General features: G+C 43.3%; 1 protein-coding gene across 2 annotated transcripts in view; it reads right to left on the reverse strand.

The window, feature by feature from the left end:
- GEMIN5 (gem nuclear organelle associated protein 5) overlaps positions 1-14,044 on the reverse strand; it is a 330,369-nt gene that overhangs the window by 96,774 nt on the left and 219,551 nt on the right. Inside the window, exons 20-22 of one of the 2 annotated variants that reach the window (XM_069199624.1) lie at positions 13,110-13,205; positions 12,736-12,873; positions 12,095-12,242 (exon numbers count right to left, since the gene is read on the reverse strand). In XM_069199624.1, the coding sequence (XP_069055725.1) occupies positions 12,095-12,242; positions 12,736-12,873; positions 13,110-13,205 (382 nt within the window). The remainder of the gene's footprint in view (positions 1-12,094; positions 12,243-12,735; positions 12,874-13,109; positions 13,206-14,044) is intronic. The other variant, XM_069199625.1, reaches the window with a different exon arrangement.

Consider the following 14,044-nt stretch of genomic DNA (forward strand, 5'->3'; position numbering starts at 1 on the left):
AGTGCCCAAGGCAAGTTCCTGTGTGTGTAAGGATGGGAGAAACAGTAAACCTTCAGACAATTTTGCCTGTAAACGGTCAATTTGTTGAGTGTTGCACCAATCCATAAATTTGTCCCAATGGCTGGAATGCACTGATTTGGTGGAGGGACGTCTTGCACTAAGATGACAATGACGTCAGGTAGCAAGTTGAAGGAGTTCAACTTTTGCTGCTCAAACTCAAGCATCGAGACGCCATTGGTCTGTCCCAGGTTAAATACCTTGACTGTGTGACAGAAGATCCTCTAGAAGCAGTAGCTTGATCAGAGGACTGATGCTCAGAAATTCTGTTTACCACTTCACCACTCTCTCTTGGCCAATCTTGTGCCATTCAGATGGCTCGGTCACAGTCGTTCCTGATATTCTTCAGAACTTGGAGCAGAAGAGGCAGAGGCATGAAGGCATAAAGTAGCCTTGAGCCTCAGTCTGTAACGAAGAAGTCTCAGAGTGAAGCTACATTTGAAATTTCAGAAGTCCTGACAGTGCAGCACATTTTTATCTAGCCAAGGCTTGTACCACCTCTGGGAGCAACTGCCATTTGTGATCCATTAGGTACCAGCAGCTGAGTTAGTCTGAGCTGGCATTTAAAATTCCCACTACGAAACCAGAGAAATACCTTGGTGGTCCAGCCACTTCCAGAGGTGCAAGACCTGGCACAGGGCTCAAGATCTCTCCCTGCCTTTGGTGTTGCAATACCAAATGGTGGTGTTGTCCATAAGCATCTGCACCAGCCTTCCTTTGATGGTGGGCAAGAAGGCCTTCAATGCCAAGCAACTTCGTCTTGAACTCCAACAAGCTGATGCAGAGTCAAGTCTCTGCCAGAGACCAGAGTCCTGTAATCTCCACCTCTCCTGGATGGGCTCCCCCCAACCAGCAGGGATGCATACATGACCACAGTAAGCTCTGAATGACATAAGGAGAGGGGCCTGTCACTGACCCAATTGTGGGTACTGAAGGTATTTTGCAGTCTCCCCTGATATACGGATACAAACTGGTGAATTTTTCCAGATGTACTGGACTTTGTTCCAGGGAAAAGGCACGAAATCACAGCGTATACTAATGGCTCTGATTAACGGGAGAGTCTGCAAAGGAGTCATGTGTGACTTCAGTTGATTGCTTTTGAGCCCTTATGATTTTAGGTGGTTTGCCGTCATCTGGAGGTTGTTGAAGACAGCATGGGGTGAGCCCACATTCAAAAGCCAGTTATCTCTGAACTCTGTAGATGTGGTCTGACCATCGAACGTAAGACAAACAAATGGCCCTCCATCAACTGTCCTAAAGGTGGGGGGAAGATGTGGTGGGGTAGAAAGGAAGGGAAAGGCATATCCCTGGCACACAATCAGCAGGATCCATTTGTCCATTGTGTTGGCCTGCCACCTCTGGAGGAAATATCACATCCTTACTCAGATAGGTGGCTGTGTGCCAGCTTTGACACACTAAAACGGTTTTGCTGTTACAGCCGCTGGAAGGTCTGGGGACTGAGCTGCATGTTGTTTTGCTGTTGTCTTGGTCTCTGAGAAGTGTAATGTAAGGTAGATTTGTAGAGCACATCTTGTGACCCATGAGGGTATCCAGGCGCTGAGTAGGTGAGTGTAGGTGTGCGGTGAGGCTGGGCCAGAGTACAGGCAGCCTCAATGGTCCTGCAAGAAGACTATCTGAAAAGCCAGGTCTCCAGCTTCTTGGGAAACTAAAGAAGTGAAGAGGAGGCAGTCATGCTGGGGGAGGCGTTCCAAGATTTGGCAGTTTGGTAGGAGGATGATCAACCTCTTGTTCTGCTTCTGTGGATGCAAGGTGTGTGCACGAATGAGAGTGATGCTTAGCGATGTTGTATGGTGGATCGGTGGAAGTGAAGCTGGTGGTTGAGGTATGCATGTCCAGTGTTGTGGCTTGAATGTATGTGTGAGAAGTTTGAACTGGCTACAGTTTTGGATGGGAAGCCAGTGGAGGGCTCTTAGGAATGGTGTAGGATCAGCGTGGTAGGTCGAGGACAAGTCTGGTGGCAGTGTCTTGGATGGCTTGAAGTCTGTGAAGGTGAGTTGGGATGCGGCAGCAGAGTACCTTCTCATTGTCCAATATGCTTGTCATTAGGACCTGTGTGATGGTACATCTGGTGTCCAGTGGAAACCACTTAAAGATTTTATGTAACATGTAAAGGATACGGAAGCATGCGGTGGTGATGGTGTTGACCTGGACTTCATGGTGAGGTTGGTGCCTAGGATGAAGCCTAGGTTCTGAGAGTGGTCGTTTGGGGTGGGTCCGAGTTTAGGGGGTCACCAGGTGGAGTCCCAAAGTGAGCTGTTATTCCTGAAAATCAGCACATCTGTTGTGTTGGTGCTGAGCTTGAGGCGGTTCTCTTTTACTCAAAGGGCTACACTGATCATGCATTGTTAGAAGTTTGTCTTGACGGTGAGAGTGTTGCCTGTAAGGGAAAAAATTAGCTCAAGAGTGGCATGAAGGCACCATTTTGGTGCTTGGATTTCTAATGTTTTTCTCTGACTTACTGTGGTAACTACTTCAGGAAGTAGACCTTCATTTTGATGGGTCATGGCATGGAGTATTCTTGTGCTTGGCAACGTAGAGTTTGCCTTTGCTTTCTAATATGGCTTTCAGGTTCATCCAGGTGCAGTGGCCACAGGCTTGATTCGTGGTATAACTACAGGCACCACAAAAAGAAAGGAACACATGTCAGCATGCATGGGTGGCAGTTATATGTGGCTCCACTCATCACTTCTGTAGTGGAACGACATCAGCATAGACCTGAAGGATGCTGCATAATGGCATGCAGGAGACTGCTCTGAAAGTTTCCGGGTCCAGTTTGATGCCTGGGGATTATTCAAAAGGCAAGAAAACTGCTGTTAGAAGTATTCATCAGAAGCTACTCTTATTCACAAAGGGAATCTGTTTCATCAAGTGAAGATGCCAAAGGAACACATTCCCCTCCGATTCCCTTTTACGTAAACAATGTACATCAAAATTAGGAGTTTCCTCTATTGCAAATACATTCCAACCATATAACCACCTTTTCTGCCCTCCTTCTGATGCAAGTTATCTAAAACATGGTGGTTTACCCTTGCCCTATTTCATGCAAGGGCATTTCTACTACTCCTTCTTCAGTACAAGCTCAACCTCCTTTAGCTGATGGTGAATATGGTTACCCTTTTTAAATATTTGCTATATATTCTGTTTCTTTGGTTTGATGACAAGTACAATAGCCTTACCGGACATTCATCAGACAAAATAATGTCAGCCTCTCCCCTAAAGGAGTAGTATGTCTGGCTTTGAGGGAAAAAACTGTCACTTACAGGTGGTACAGGAGACCCTTGAGCTTGAGGCCTTGTCCACACCCAGATCTAAAGAATTGCCTAAAATGTTTTTGAATGCCGTCACAATGCTGAGTATTGACAGCTGCACCCCAAGGTTTCTGGCTGAAGGTATTCTGACTACACCATAAGCAGGCAAAAATAATAACACTGTTATAATGTAACCATAGCCTTTTATGTTTCTGAATATTTCCAATTTATTATCCACACTTTGGCCGAAAGAAGTTTATGAAGTGTGAGCTTCATTGATGAAAAAAAACAAGCTGGTCGAATGACAAATATTTCTTATGTTTAGAAGCCTAAGTAACTTTCCGGAATACACAAGCAGAAAGCTAAGAGAAATCTGCAGGCCATAAACTGAGAAACTGAGCTAGGGCACACTCTTGAGGATAGAGAATGGGAAGGTATTATTTATTGCACATGATCTACTGCGAGAAATGTCTCCAATTAAGAAACCATGAACAAGATCATAACATATTGGTACTTTACTACTGCCTGAACTCAGAAATGGTGCCCAAAGTGTACAAAGGGCTGTTGGAGGGGATATGGAAACATGGGGACACTTCTTATCTTTTATACAACTTTCTCAAATTGACTTGGTACTGTGACAGGGTCTTAAATAACAGAAAACTCTTTTGACACAGCCTTAGAATTCCCAGCCTTGGTAATTCTAGGTCTGCCTGACAGGCTTACCTTCCCACAAAGAATTCAAGAAGGACCAGCTAATTGCTTTGGCGTGTTGCGCCACCCATCAGGCAAACCTCTCCCTCTGGAGCACTGACTGGATCCCAGACAACACCAATTGGCTCCACAGGATTTATCATTGACTTGGAATGAAGATGTTTACCCTCCTCATGGAAAGTAAAGCAGACATGTTTGAAGAACAAAATGGTTTCTTACCTGTAGGAGTAGTTTTGCAGTTTGACAATTTTATGGATTCACATGCTGCACATTATTCCACCGTCTGGTTGTTAGGCCCAAAGTTCTCCAGTATAGAAGTAGTCCTCCTCTTTTCTTTTGTTGCTGAGCATCAATCGTCTCAACATTTGGTGTCCTAACCAGCCTCCTCTGACGTCATATGCCCTCTCCCAGAAGGTGCCACTCAGGGTAGCCATCTTCAGACTTTTTTCTTTCTTACACTTCCTTTTCTCTCATCTTCTCTGGGAGGTGAGTGATGAGTCACGTGAATCTTTACTGGATTCACATGCCGTGCATTGATTTGATAGCATTTGACTAATTTTGTGATGGTTGCGATGGGGATGAGCTTAAATCTGTAAACACATGTTTGAGCACTTTTTGTTCCACTTGTTCATTTGAATGTCTATGCAATAATGTTTAGTAAATATATGGACTAATGACCAAGTAGCTGCCTGTAAAGATATATTTGCTAGAAAAGCAATGGGTGCCCCTTTTTTCTGTGTTAATTGCACTTTTGGTTTAGAGTTTAACTGTATTCCTGCACTCGGGTGACAAATTTGAATGGTTTGTGAGATCCAGTTAGCAATTGTACCCATAGTCACAGGATTTGCTCACATTGTTATCCGCAAATGAAATAAATAATTGCTTTGCTTTTCTACTCGTCTTTGTACTTTACATATAATACATGACTGCACTTCTTGAGTCTAGCATGTGTAATACTTTCTGCTTGAGTTTTTTGGCTCTTGGAAAAAACTTGCAATTTCAATAGACTGATATATGTGGAAGTGTAAAATTACTTTGGGTAAGAATTGAAAGGATCTGTGGTCATGACTATTCTGTCCCGGTGGACTTGAAGGTATGGCTCTTGAACTGTAAGTGTCTGTAGCTCACTCACTGTGCGGAGTGATGTCATTGCCTTCAGAAAGCCGGTTTTCAGCATGGTCATTTTTTAATGAGACTTTGTGTAAAAGCTCAAAAGGTTTCCTCATCAGTTGTGTTCGTACTAGATTCAAGTTCCATATGGGTGCTGGCACACGTCTGGGTGGTGCTATTCTCTATGCTTGCTCTTGAGATGGTTTTATAACTGGTGCTCTGATTGTGTTTTACAGAAAGCCTAGACCTTCAAATGCTAAGTCTTCAGGAACCAAGCTGCCAAATTGGAAGACATGAATGAAGAATTTTCCCCACTTCCATTAACAGGTTATGTTGTTTTGGTAATTTCTGAATGTTGCCCTGATCCATTTTTAATAGTTCTGAGTACCACGTTTGCCTCGCCCACTGAGGAGCAATGAGTATTAGCTTCATCCTGGCATGTTTGCATTTGTTGATTACTCTGTGTAACAGTGGTAATGGGGGAAAAGTGTAAACAAATATCCCTCACCAGTTTATCAACGCAAAGTATTGGCATTTTCTGTTTGTTAGCATTGTGAATAGATCTACTTCTGGTGTTCTCTATATCCTTAGGCAACGGTCGCTTCCCTTGGGGGGCAATTTTATTTCAGGCCATTTCTGCCCCACCCCCTCCTCCCCGGAGGCAGATTGCCCTAAGCTTATCAGGCCAATCTGCCACCAAGAGGGGAAGAAACCGCTAGACACCAGGAATACATATATATATTTTTTTTTAACAGATGGGGAGTGAACCCTTAGGCAAGAGTCGCTCCCCTGGGGGGCAAATTTATTTTAGGCCATTTCTGCCCAGATCGGCCTATTTTTTGGTAAGACTCATCTTCCCCCAATGGGGGCAGAAAGCCCACTAGACACCAGGGAAAATTAAAATTGGGGTGAGCCGCTCCCCTGGGGGGCAAATTTATTTTAGGCCATTTCTGCCAGATTCACTGGCGGGCAGATGGGGCAATTACCCCGATCCACTCCTTGGGGACCTGGGGGGGGAGGGGGGACAGAAAGCTTACTAGATGGCAGGGAATTTAAAAAAAAATTAGTTGGTTGGTGGCTACCAACCAGAATGGGCCTGGTTATGCCCCCACACCGACTGTAAGGGGTAAGAGTCTTTCAGCTCTTTCCCCACACACTAAAAGATCTTATCCCAATGACAAGCAAGAGGACATTTGATTATTTTGGGTTTTGGTTTTACATTTTGGCCATGAGAGCTTGACTGACTCAAAATCGTACCACTTGGAATGGTGAGGGCTCCACTTTTTGGATTTTGGGACGCTGCCATGTAGAAAAATCTACGAGACCTAGACACATCTGAAAACTAACCATCTGGGTAAGTCCAGGGCGGTGTGCTTCACATGCACCTGCACCATTTTCTTACCCACAATGCCCTTCAAACCTCCAACTTTGTTTGAAATCATACATTTTCCCCAAATGTTTGTGATTGAACCGTTCGGAATCTGCAGGAATCCACAAAATTCTTACCACCCAACATTGTCGCATCTATACCGATAAAAATTCTGCCCCACTTGCCAGCCTAAAGCCTAAAAACTTTTTTTTTCTTCTTCAAACTGCCTTTTTGGACCCGCTTTGGTTCCCACTCAATTTCAACATTTCAAAATAATTTGTATACAGGGATGTCATTTGTAATAGGAATTTGTATATAGGAATCAATCATTTTCGAACTGTGACACTTGTAATGTCATTTACACTATTACTTGCCCTTTATGATCTGTTCTACATTGGCCAAACTACTCAGAAAGTGAGAATGAGAATATGCCAACACAGGAGTTGCGCCCAATGCAAGGTTGCCAATGCACCTCTGGTGGAACATTTTGAACAACTCCACCACACTGAAAACGACCTACAATCGCAAGTAATTGAAGTAGTGAAAGTATCAGGGGCATCTCTTCAATTCTGAATTCTGAATAAAGAAGAACTGAAGTGGATTATCAGAACTGACAGCCTCCATAGCGGACTTAACCAAGTTGAGGACTGGTTATCTTTAATCTGAACCTTTGTGCGGTTTATTGACCTTCAGACTGACGTACTTTCCAGTTACACCCCGTGTGGACTAATTAGTGCACTACATGCTGTTATACTACGAATAGTTGTTTTTATGTGTAATCATCTCTGGATATTTTTGCTTGCTTGTCACATTCTTTCTCTGCTTTGCCCTGTGAGAATGCATTTGTCGCAGTAATTAAGGCATGCTTGCTTGACGTCACCATTTGTTTCACTGATAATGATATACTGTGGTTGACGTATTGCAATGGAGGGGTTATGAAAGTAAATTTATTTTCCACATAAAAACATTGTCAATGGCATGTTACATTCATCTTCCTAGGAATTGTTGCTCATACTAATTTGATAAGTATGAGCACACTACTGATCAACGTAATGCCGATTATTTTTTCATGAGTTCGCTTTCCACTATTGATGAGTGGGGTACCGATTTTACAGCATGAATTACCTGTTTTTGCCTGATCATTCCATTGCTGAAATTCATCATTCATGTACATTGTTACTATGCATTTTTCTTCCCCTCTGCTTTTCCATAAGTGACCTAGCTTACTTCCAGGCCTTCTCTATTGTTATTGCATGAATTGGTTCTGATTGATGGTTGTCCTCACTTTCCCTATTTACTTAATCTCAGACTTTTATCCTTTACCGATGCACTGTCCTGTTGTATGCGATAGTAGGCAGTGATTCAGGTTGGCTCTGTGCATATTGAGTACGTAGTATTCTTGTGCTCTCTTTTCTAATCCAGCACACAAGCCCCTTGATTTAGAATGTTATCATTTTTTAAGCAACATTTTAGGTGCATGCATTGGTCCACTGTGTCTGCCATACCTCCTTGACCTATTCTGGATTTAATTCTACGGTCTCTCCAATACAGTCACCACTGTTGTGGATTTTCTCCAGAGCCCGCGCTAGTCCTACCTTCATTTCATCAATTGGACGAGCAAGCACATTTCACCCTTCCCCAGCACGAGGTGATCTGTGTAGTAGGGACTCATCGTACAGCTATTTTGGTAAGATACCGCCCCCACTGTTTTTTATTTCCTTCCATATACCTTTGATATTTGTACCTGGACATCATTCAGTTATTAATAATTTTTGTCTACAGTTTTAGCAGTAGTTCGTTCCCACGCGGCCAGGTTTTATATTCTGACGTTGGCAGTATCTTGTGGTAAACCTTTAATTATTGCCTGATGGTGACCACTATTTTTCATTGTGATAGCATACACTAGGTATAAAGGTGGTTTCATCTAGATCACTGTGAGCCTTACTTTGTATCTCAGCCCCTGCGTCTGTATTTATTGTGAGCATTTTTACTTTACAGTTCACCATGCCAGTGGGGGAGGGCCTTCGAGTTTGGGCACCCTACCACCTTGAAGTGCCCATACACACCTTGACATTGGGGTTTATATAACCCCGGGTTCCTTATTTGCAGTTGATTTATGGATGACTCACTTCCTGGTGGGTGATATCTATGAGTGAATAAAATCCACCCCCAGGTTATACTCATTATCACAACTGCAGTTTTTAATAGGCACTACATTTGAGATTCAGCATTGTTTGCCCTTGCCACAGTGATCCTAGCATGGAGATCTCTTTGGATGTTTTTCCCCACGTATTTGAGGTATTTCCCGTCCCTTATTACATTACAATTTGTTTTTCTTTTTTCTCCCTTACTTTCTCCTTTATTTACCCCCCGCCCTGCAGGTTTTTTAATCTGATTTGTGCACATCCCAGGTGAGCATTGTTTTGTCCTAGAGAGGATCGCAACTTTGTTGACTTAAAACACTGACATCATAAACCAAATGTAATTTTAATAAGAGTGCAGAAGTGTTGCATAGTAAAAGTTGAGACCTTAATCACTTTATTTTCTTTATTAGTCACCCAATTCTGCCTGTGTGTGTGTTTTGATACCTATATAGTGTGCCATGTAGGGGTTGGTACCCACATACTCCTATCTTTACTGTATTCTACAATAAATGTGATTTTAACAGTTGATTCAACACCACCTGGGCATTATTATTTTGTTCCCACTGCATTGTTTACTTTATTGCTAATTAGGGATCTCTGTTCCTTATAACTTAATGTTGTTCCCACCATCATCTGGCAACTAACAGTGTCTGCTGCATCTAAAGCAGACTTGAGGCATGTATTAGCAAAGCTCTTGCCTTCTTCTACCAGGTTTGCCTCTCTCTTCTTGTACTGTTCAGGCAGATGCTTTATGAGTTCTTCCATCTCCTCCCTATGCTGGTACTCATATCCATTTAGGAGAGAGTTCGAGTTGAGTACCCGCCATTGATTGGCTGCACTTCTCTCAAATATTTTGCTCATTAGATCCATCTTTTTCCTTTCTTTGGGAGACAGATGTTGTTGGAATATTGGTCCTTTTTCTTGCCACAAATGCAATGATGGAATCAGCTGGCACTGCTCCCTTTATATATAGTGCAGGGGTTTTCAAACTGGGGGTCTGCCCCCCCCCAGCAGAGCCTCAATTGATCCCACAGTTGGCGCCAGGCTCTGGCTAAAGGAAGCATTATAAGGATAACAGTGCTTTGTTTTAAGCAGAAACATGTTATTGCATTTTTAAAATGGTAACAGTACTTAACTGGAATGTTTAAATAAGTCAAGACATATTTAAACATTGCCATCGTAATAAAATACCTGTGAATAATTCTGAGGAGGGACCGGATGATTTTTGTTTTTCCACCCCGGTGTGGGAAAAGAGGGGGGTGTCAGGTGACATTAAAAAGTTTGTAAAACACTCATATAGAGGGTCTTTAGGTGATCTTTTATATTTCTGCCCTCAGCGTCACAGGTCTGCATGTAGCAGGTCCCCTTAAATGCCTCTCTTCTCTGATCCAGGATTCTGGGTAGCATTGGGAGGGACTGGTTCCTTGTTTGTGAAGCCATCAAAGTCTCTAGGAGGAAGCATGATTGTGTCTTCTCCTTCTCAAGTCGTACTCCATAATTAATTTTTCTGCTGCTTTTTTGATGATCTGCCCATACATTCCCATGTCATCTGGAGGTGAAGACCTCAATGGATAAGAGTCAATCCCCTCCTTAGGGGAATCAGTTTCATGATCATGCCACTGTGTTTCTGCATGATCTTAAAACTCCTGAAACACACCCAAGGCTTCTGGGTCCTCCTCACAGAATAATTCTTCTTCTTGTGGGTCTGGTGTCATGAGAGGGTCCAAATCTTCAACCTCCTTCTCTGCCTGTTCCTTTGGACTCAATGCCTTTTGTGGGATTCAGAATTCCTGGAGGAAAGCTTTGAAATCCCTCTCCTTCTGGAGTAAAGCTGCCATTTCGGCGTTCAGCCATCTCTTCTTCCTCTAGATTTCAGCCAACCATTCTTCGGGGTCAAGTCAGCGTCTATTTCTCTTTGACGCAGAGGAACCTTTTGATGGGTTAATTGTCAATTTTTCAACACCTCCCGCGGTCTTTCTTCTTTCGACGTCGAAACATCTGGACTTTGACTGTCTTATGATGCTGTTGTCTTCTCAAGAGTTTTGCTGCCTGATTTTGATTCTAGTGTTTGAGCCTCTGCCCCGGAATGTTTTTTAGGAGTTATCTGGGATCTTTTTTCTTTGTGCTTGAGCGATTGTCTCACGCCCTTTCCTTGGCGTCCAAACCTCCTTCAGTCCCTTCGGTGATGTTATCCTAGTTGTCGTGCGACAGACCCAGGTCTTTTAACAATGGAGTTTGCCTCTGTCCTTCCATGGCATAGTGTTACTGTCTCTGCTTTTCTCTTGACTTCAACGTTTTTTTGTTTGAACCCCACACAGGCTATGCCATTGTTGCTCTGGTGGTTGAGTGGCAGACCGGGTTTTCGCACCTGATGTTGATCTTTCTGCTTAAAGTTATGGTGTCACTTCAAGCAAAATTGAAAAGGAATCTTCTCCATCATGTAGAAAAGGGGGCAAACAGTCCAGGCACTCTCCAAATTGATTCTGGAGCTCCTGCTGTCAACAGCCATCTTCTCCAGTGTCTCTATTTAGTGGTCTTCTTATGATTTTTCTGCAACTAACTTTGTCCAAATGTCTTCTTTTTCCAGAAATTGGAGCGCATTCAACTATGCTTCCAGACTCAATGTCGACAAAAAAAAAATATTAAGATTGCGACCACTAGTGGGAGCTTCCGGGGGAGGGTGTATGATGTCAGAGGAAACTGGATAGGACACCAAATGGTGGGACCACAGACGCCCAAAATAAAATGAAAAATAAAAAAAATAGAAAAAAAGAGAGAGAAGCAGGACTGCCATTCTACTGGAGAATTCCAGACCCAACCAGTAGATGACAGAATAATGCACAGCATGTTAATTCAGAAAAAATTCAAGCTGCAAAACATAGTATATTTATAGCACTCCTCTCAACCACATTTAATGAGCTGAACTGCCCTAAATACCTGAAGCTACTACATTTAGTGCCCAGTCCTACCTAACAGATCTGGCGGTTCAATGTTGGCGAGCAAGCATTGCAAAGATAATACTTTACATAGGAATCAGACAAAACTGGGATTGGTTTAAAGAGGAAAGGGCAGTGGTACATAATGTCATGAGCTATAGAGGAGGGGAGTGGGAGAGGGATGGAGGTTAATGTTATTTTTTCTTTCTTTTTCTTACCTTTCATATCTTTAATTTCTGGTTCCTTCAGGCCTTCTGGTTATAAGCAGAGACTTTGTACAAGTTTTAGGAAACGTTTAGTTACAAAAAATGATTCATAAAAATAAATCTAACAAATTCAACCCTTTATTAATAAACTAAACAAGTTCATAAACCTAGAAGGTAAAGCTCTCGAAAAGAGCTCAAGATGCTCAAAACCAGCCACTACAGTGGTGGTATCAGGCAATTCTGATACAAAGAAATAAGAAGCAAAGTCTGAATTTGAATCAGGAATACCAACCTGTAGTGTTGATGCCCCTTCAGTAGAGATATCGCTTCATAAACCTTGTGGATGGAAAGGAGGTGGGAGGCGGCCTTAACATACTGTTCTTGGAAACAAAGTTGCTTTACAAAAGCTTCCACTGTCCAAAGCCACACCTTGTACCCAGCTGAAAAATGTGAGGAAAAAGCACAATGCATCACTCTGCCCACAGTGCAACCCAAACAACCACTTGGAAGCCCTCAAGCTGCAGGCACCACCCCATACTGCTGCGCATAATCTGAAAGTCAAGGCATTGACAAAGTCTAATCCTCATACACTACTGATGGGATCCAGCTCAGCCAAACCTATCCCTCAAAGTAAAAAAATAATAATCTCTGCCCTAGACTCAAAGCTCATCCCAAACCTAAAGCACAGCTCCATAACATAAACCACAGCTCCTCAACATCTCACCCAAAATCCTTGGAACCACACCAGCCCCCCAGAAAGCCACCAACTATAGCCTGGTTCCCTCCAACCCAATCCCCACCCAATGAAAGCACACTCCTTCCCCCCCCCCCCCTCTTTCAAAGCACAACACCCCCACCCCCGCCCCCCACCAGGCCACAGGCACTACTACCTAAGCTTCAATAAAAAAAGACAGGAGGTGTTCATAAACCTACCCATGGGAGACATTGCCAGCAACTGGTCTGTCAGTTCTCCTCGCTCAGCTGCCAACTGCAGCGCCGCCTTGAGATCGCCCTTCCACACCATGAGCTGGTGATGCAACTCTGGATGCCCACTTTCCAGGTGGCTCTGGCCTGTACAAAAGCATTGCACATTCAGTATAACAGAAGGAGATAGTCAAGGAATGCAACTGTGAACACATTACCTAACCTAAACAGTTTATGAACTTTCAGTCCCAAAGTAAAATAGTGTCTGAACCGGGATTGTGCTGCAAGCTGCCCACTTTTCTCATTCCCCCTTCCACTCCTTCCTTGCCCCCATGGGCCCATTCTGTGAAATTCAGAAAGCTGCATCACTGAAAAGGTCCTACCTTCAGCTTCTATCAGGCGGTAAAGAGCTGGGCGGTCTGCAAAAAGGCCAAGGTGCATCAGGGACCTGTCTTCAGGAGGACCAGCTTCACAAGCTTCTATGAGTGTTAGGAGGTAAAGGAAGGGGAAAGATGAGATTAAGAGAAGATAGTGTAAAGGTAGGTGAGGGAGAGGAGAGGAATACAAAGGAAGTGGATGGTCGTGAAAGAGATAGGTAAGGTGATACATACAGAAAATGTACATAGAGAAAAGGGGCGGAGAGAGGAAAAAAAACACATAAAAAAAAATCCAGACTGTAAGTATGAAACAAATTCTCAAATGACATTCCTTTGTTTGTTGTTACACGGAGGGACGTGTGTCCTCTTTACATTCTCTCGAAGCCATTGGCCAAGTTCAAAAAGAACAGAATACAAGATAATGAAGACAAAGGTTAAACTCTCAACCTATGTTAGACAGTGTATTACCAAGTATTAAAGAGCTGGTACATCAGATGAGTTGCATCACTGCTCTCTTCTCAGACAGTACAGGAGACTGAATGAAAAAATTCCTAGCTATCATAACGTGACTTTTCAGTTCTATTAAGGACACAGAAGTGAGGATTAGGCTTTTTCTTTACCCGCTTTAATCCACAGCAGCCGTTAACCAAGATTTAGACAAACACCAGACTAAATTTCCCATCAAAACATGGGAAGAAAAGGCAACAAAACAGTTCGGAGCATTGCAGCCAATTAGCAGATGTTGTGTCCTTGAAGACCCCTGAAAATGTCACTCCTTCCTCTTTCTTCCTGTGAGTCAGCCATAGAAAACTTCTGTAGTCCTGTTTCGAGGTATCCACTCCTTAGATGACACAGAACATGCGTGTCACCTCATCATAATCACCTGTTACGTCAGGCGGGAGGACTCCAGGGTGGACTAATCCTCTCCTCAGTGTCCTTAA

This window comes from Pleurodeles waltl, chromosome 7 (genome assembly GCF_031143425.1).
Source record: "Pleurodeles waltl isolate 20211129_DDA chromosome 7, aPleWal1.hap1.20221129, whole genome shotgun sequence".
Taxonomy (NCBI): domain Eukaryota; kingdom Metazoa; phylum Chordata; class Amphibia; order Caudata; family Salamandridae; genus Pleurodeles; species Pleurodeles waltl.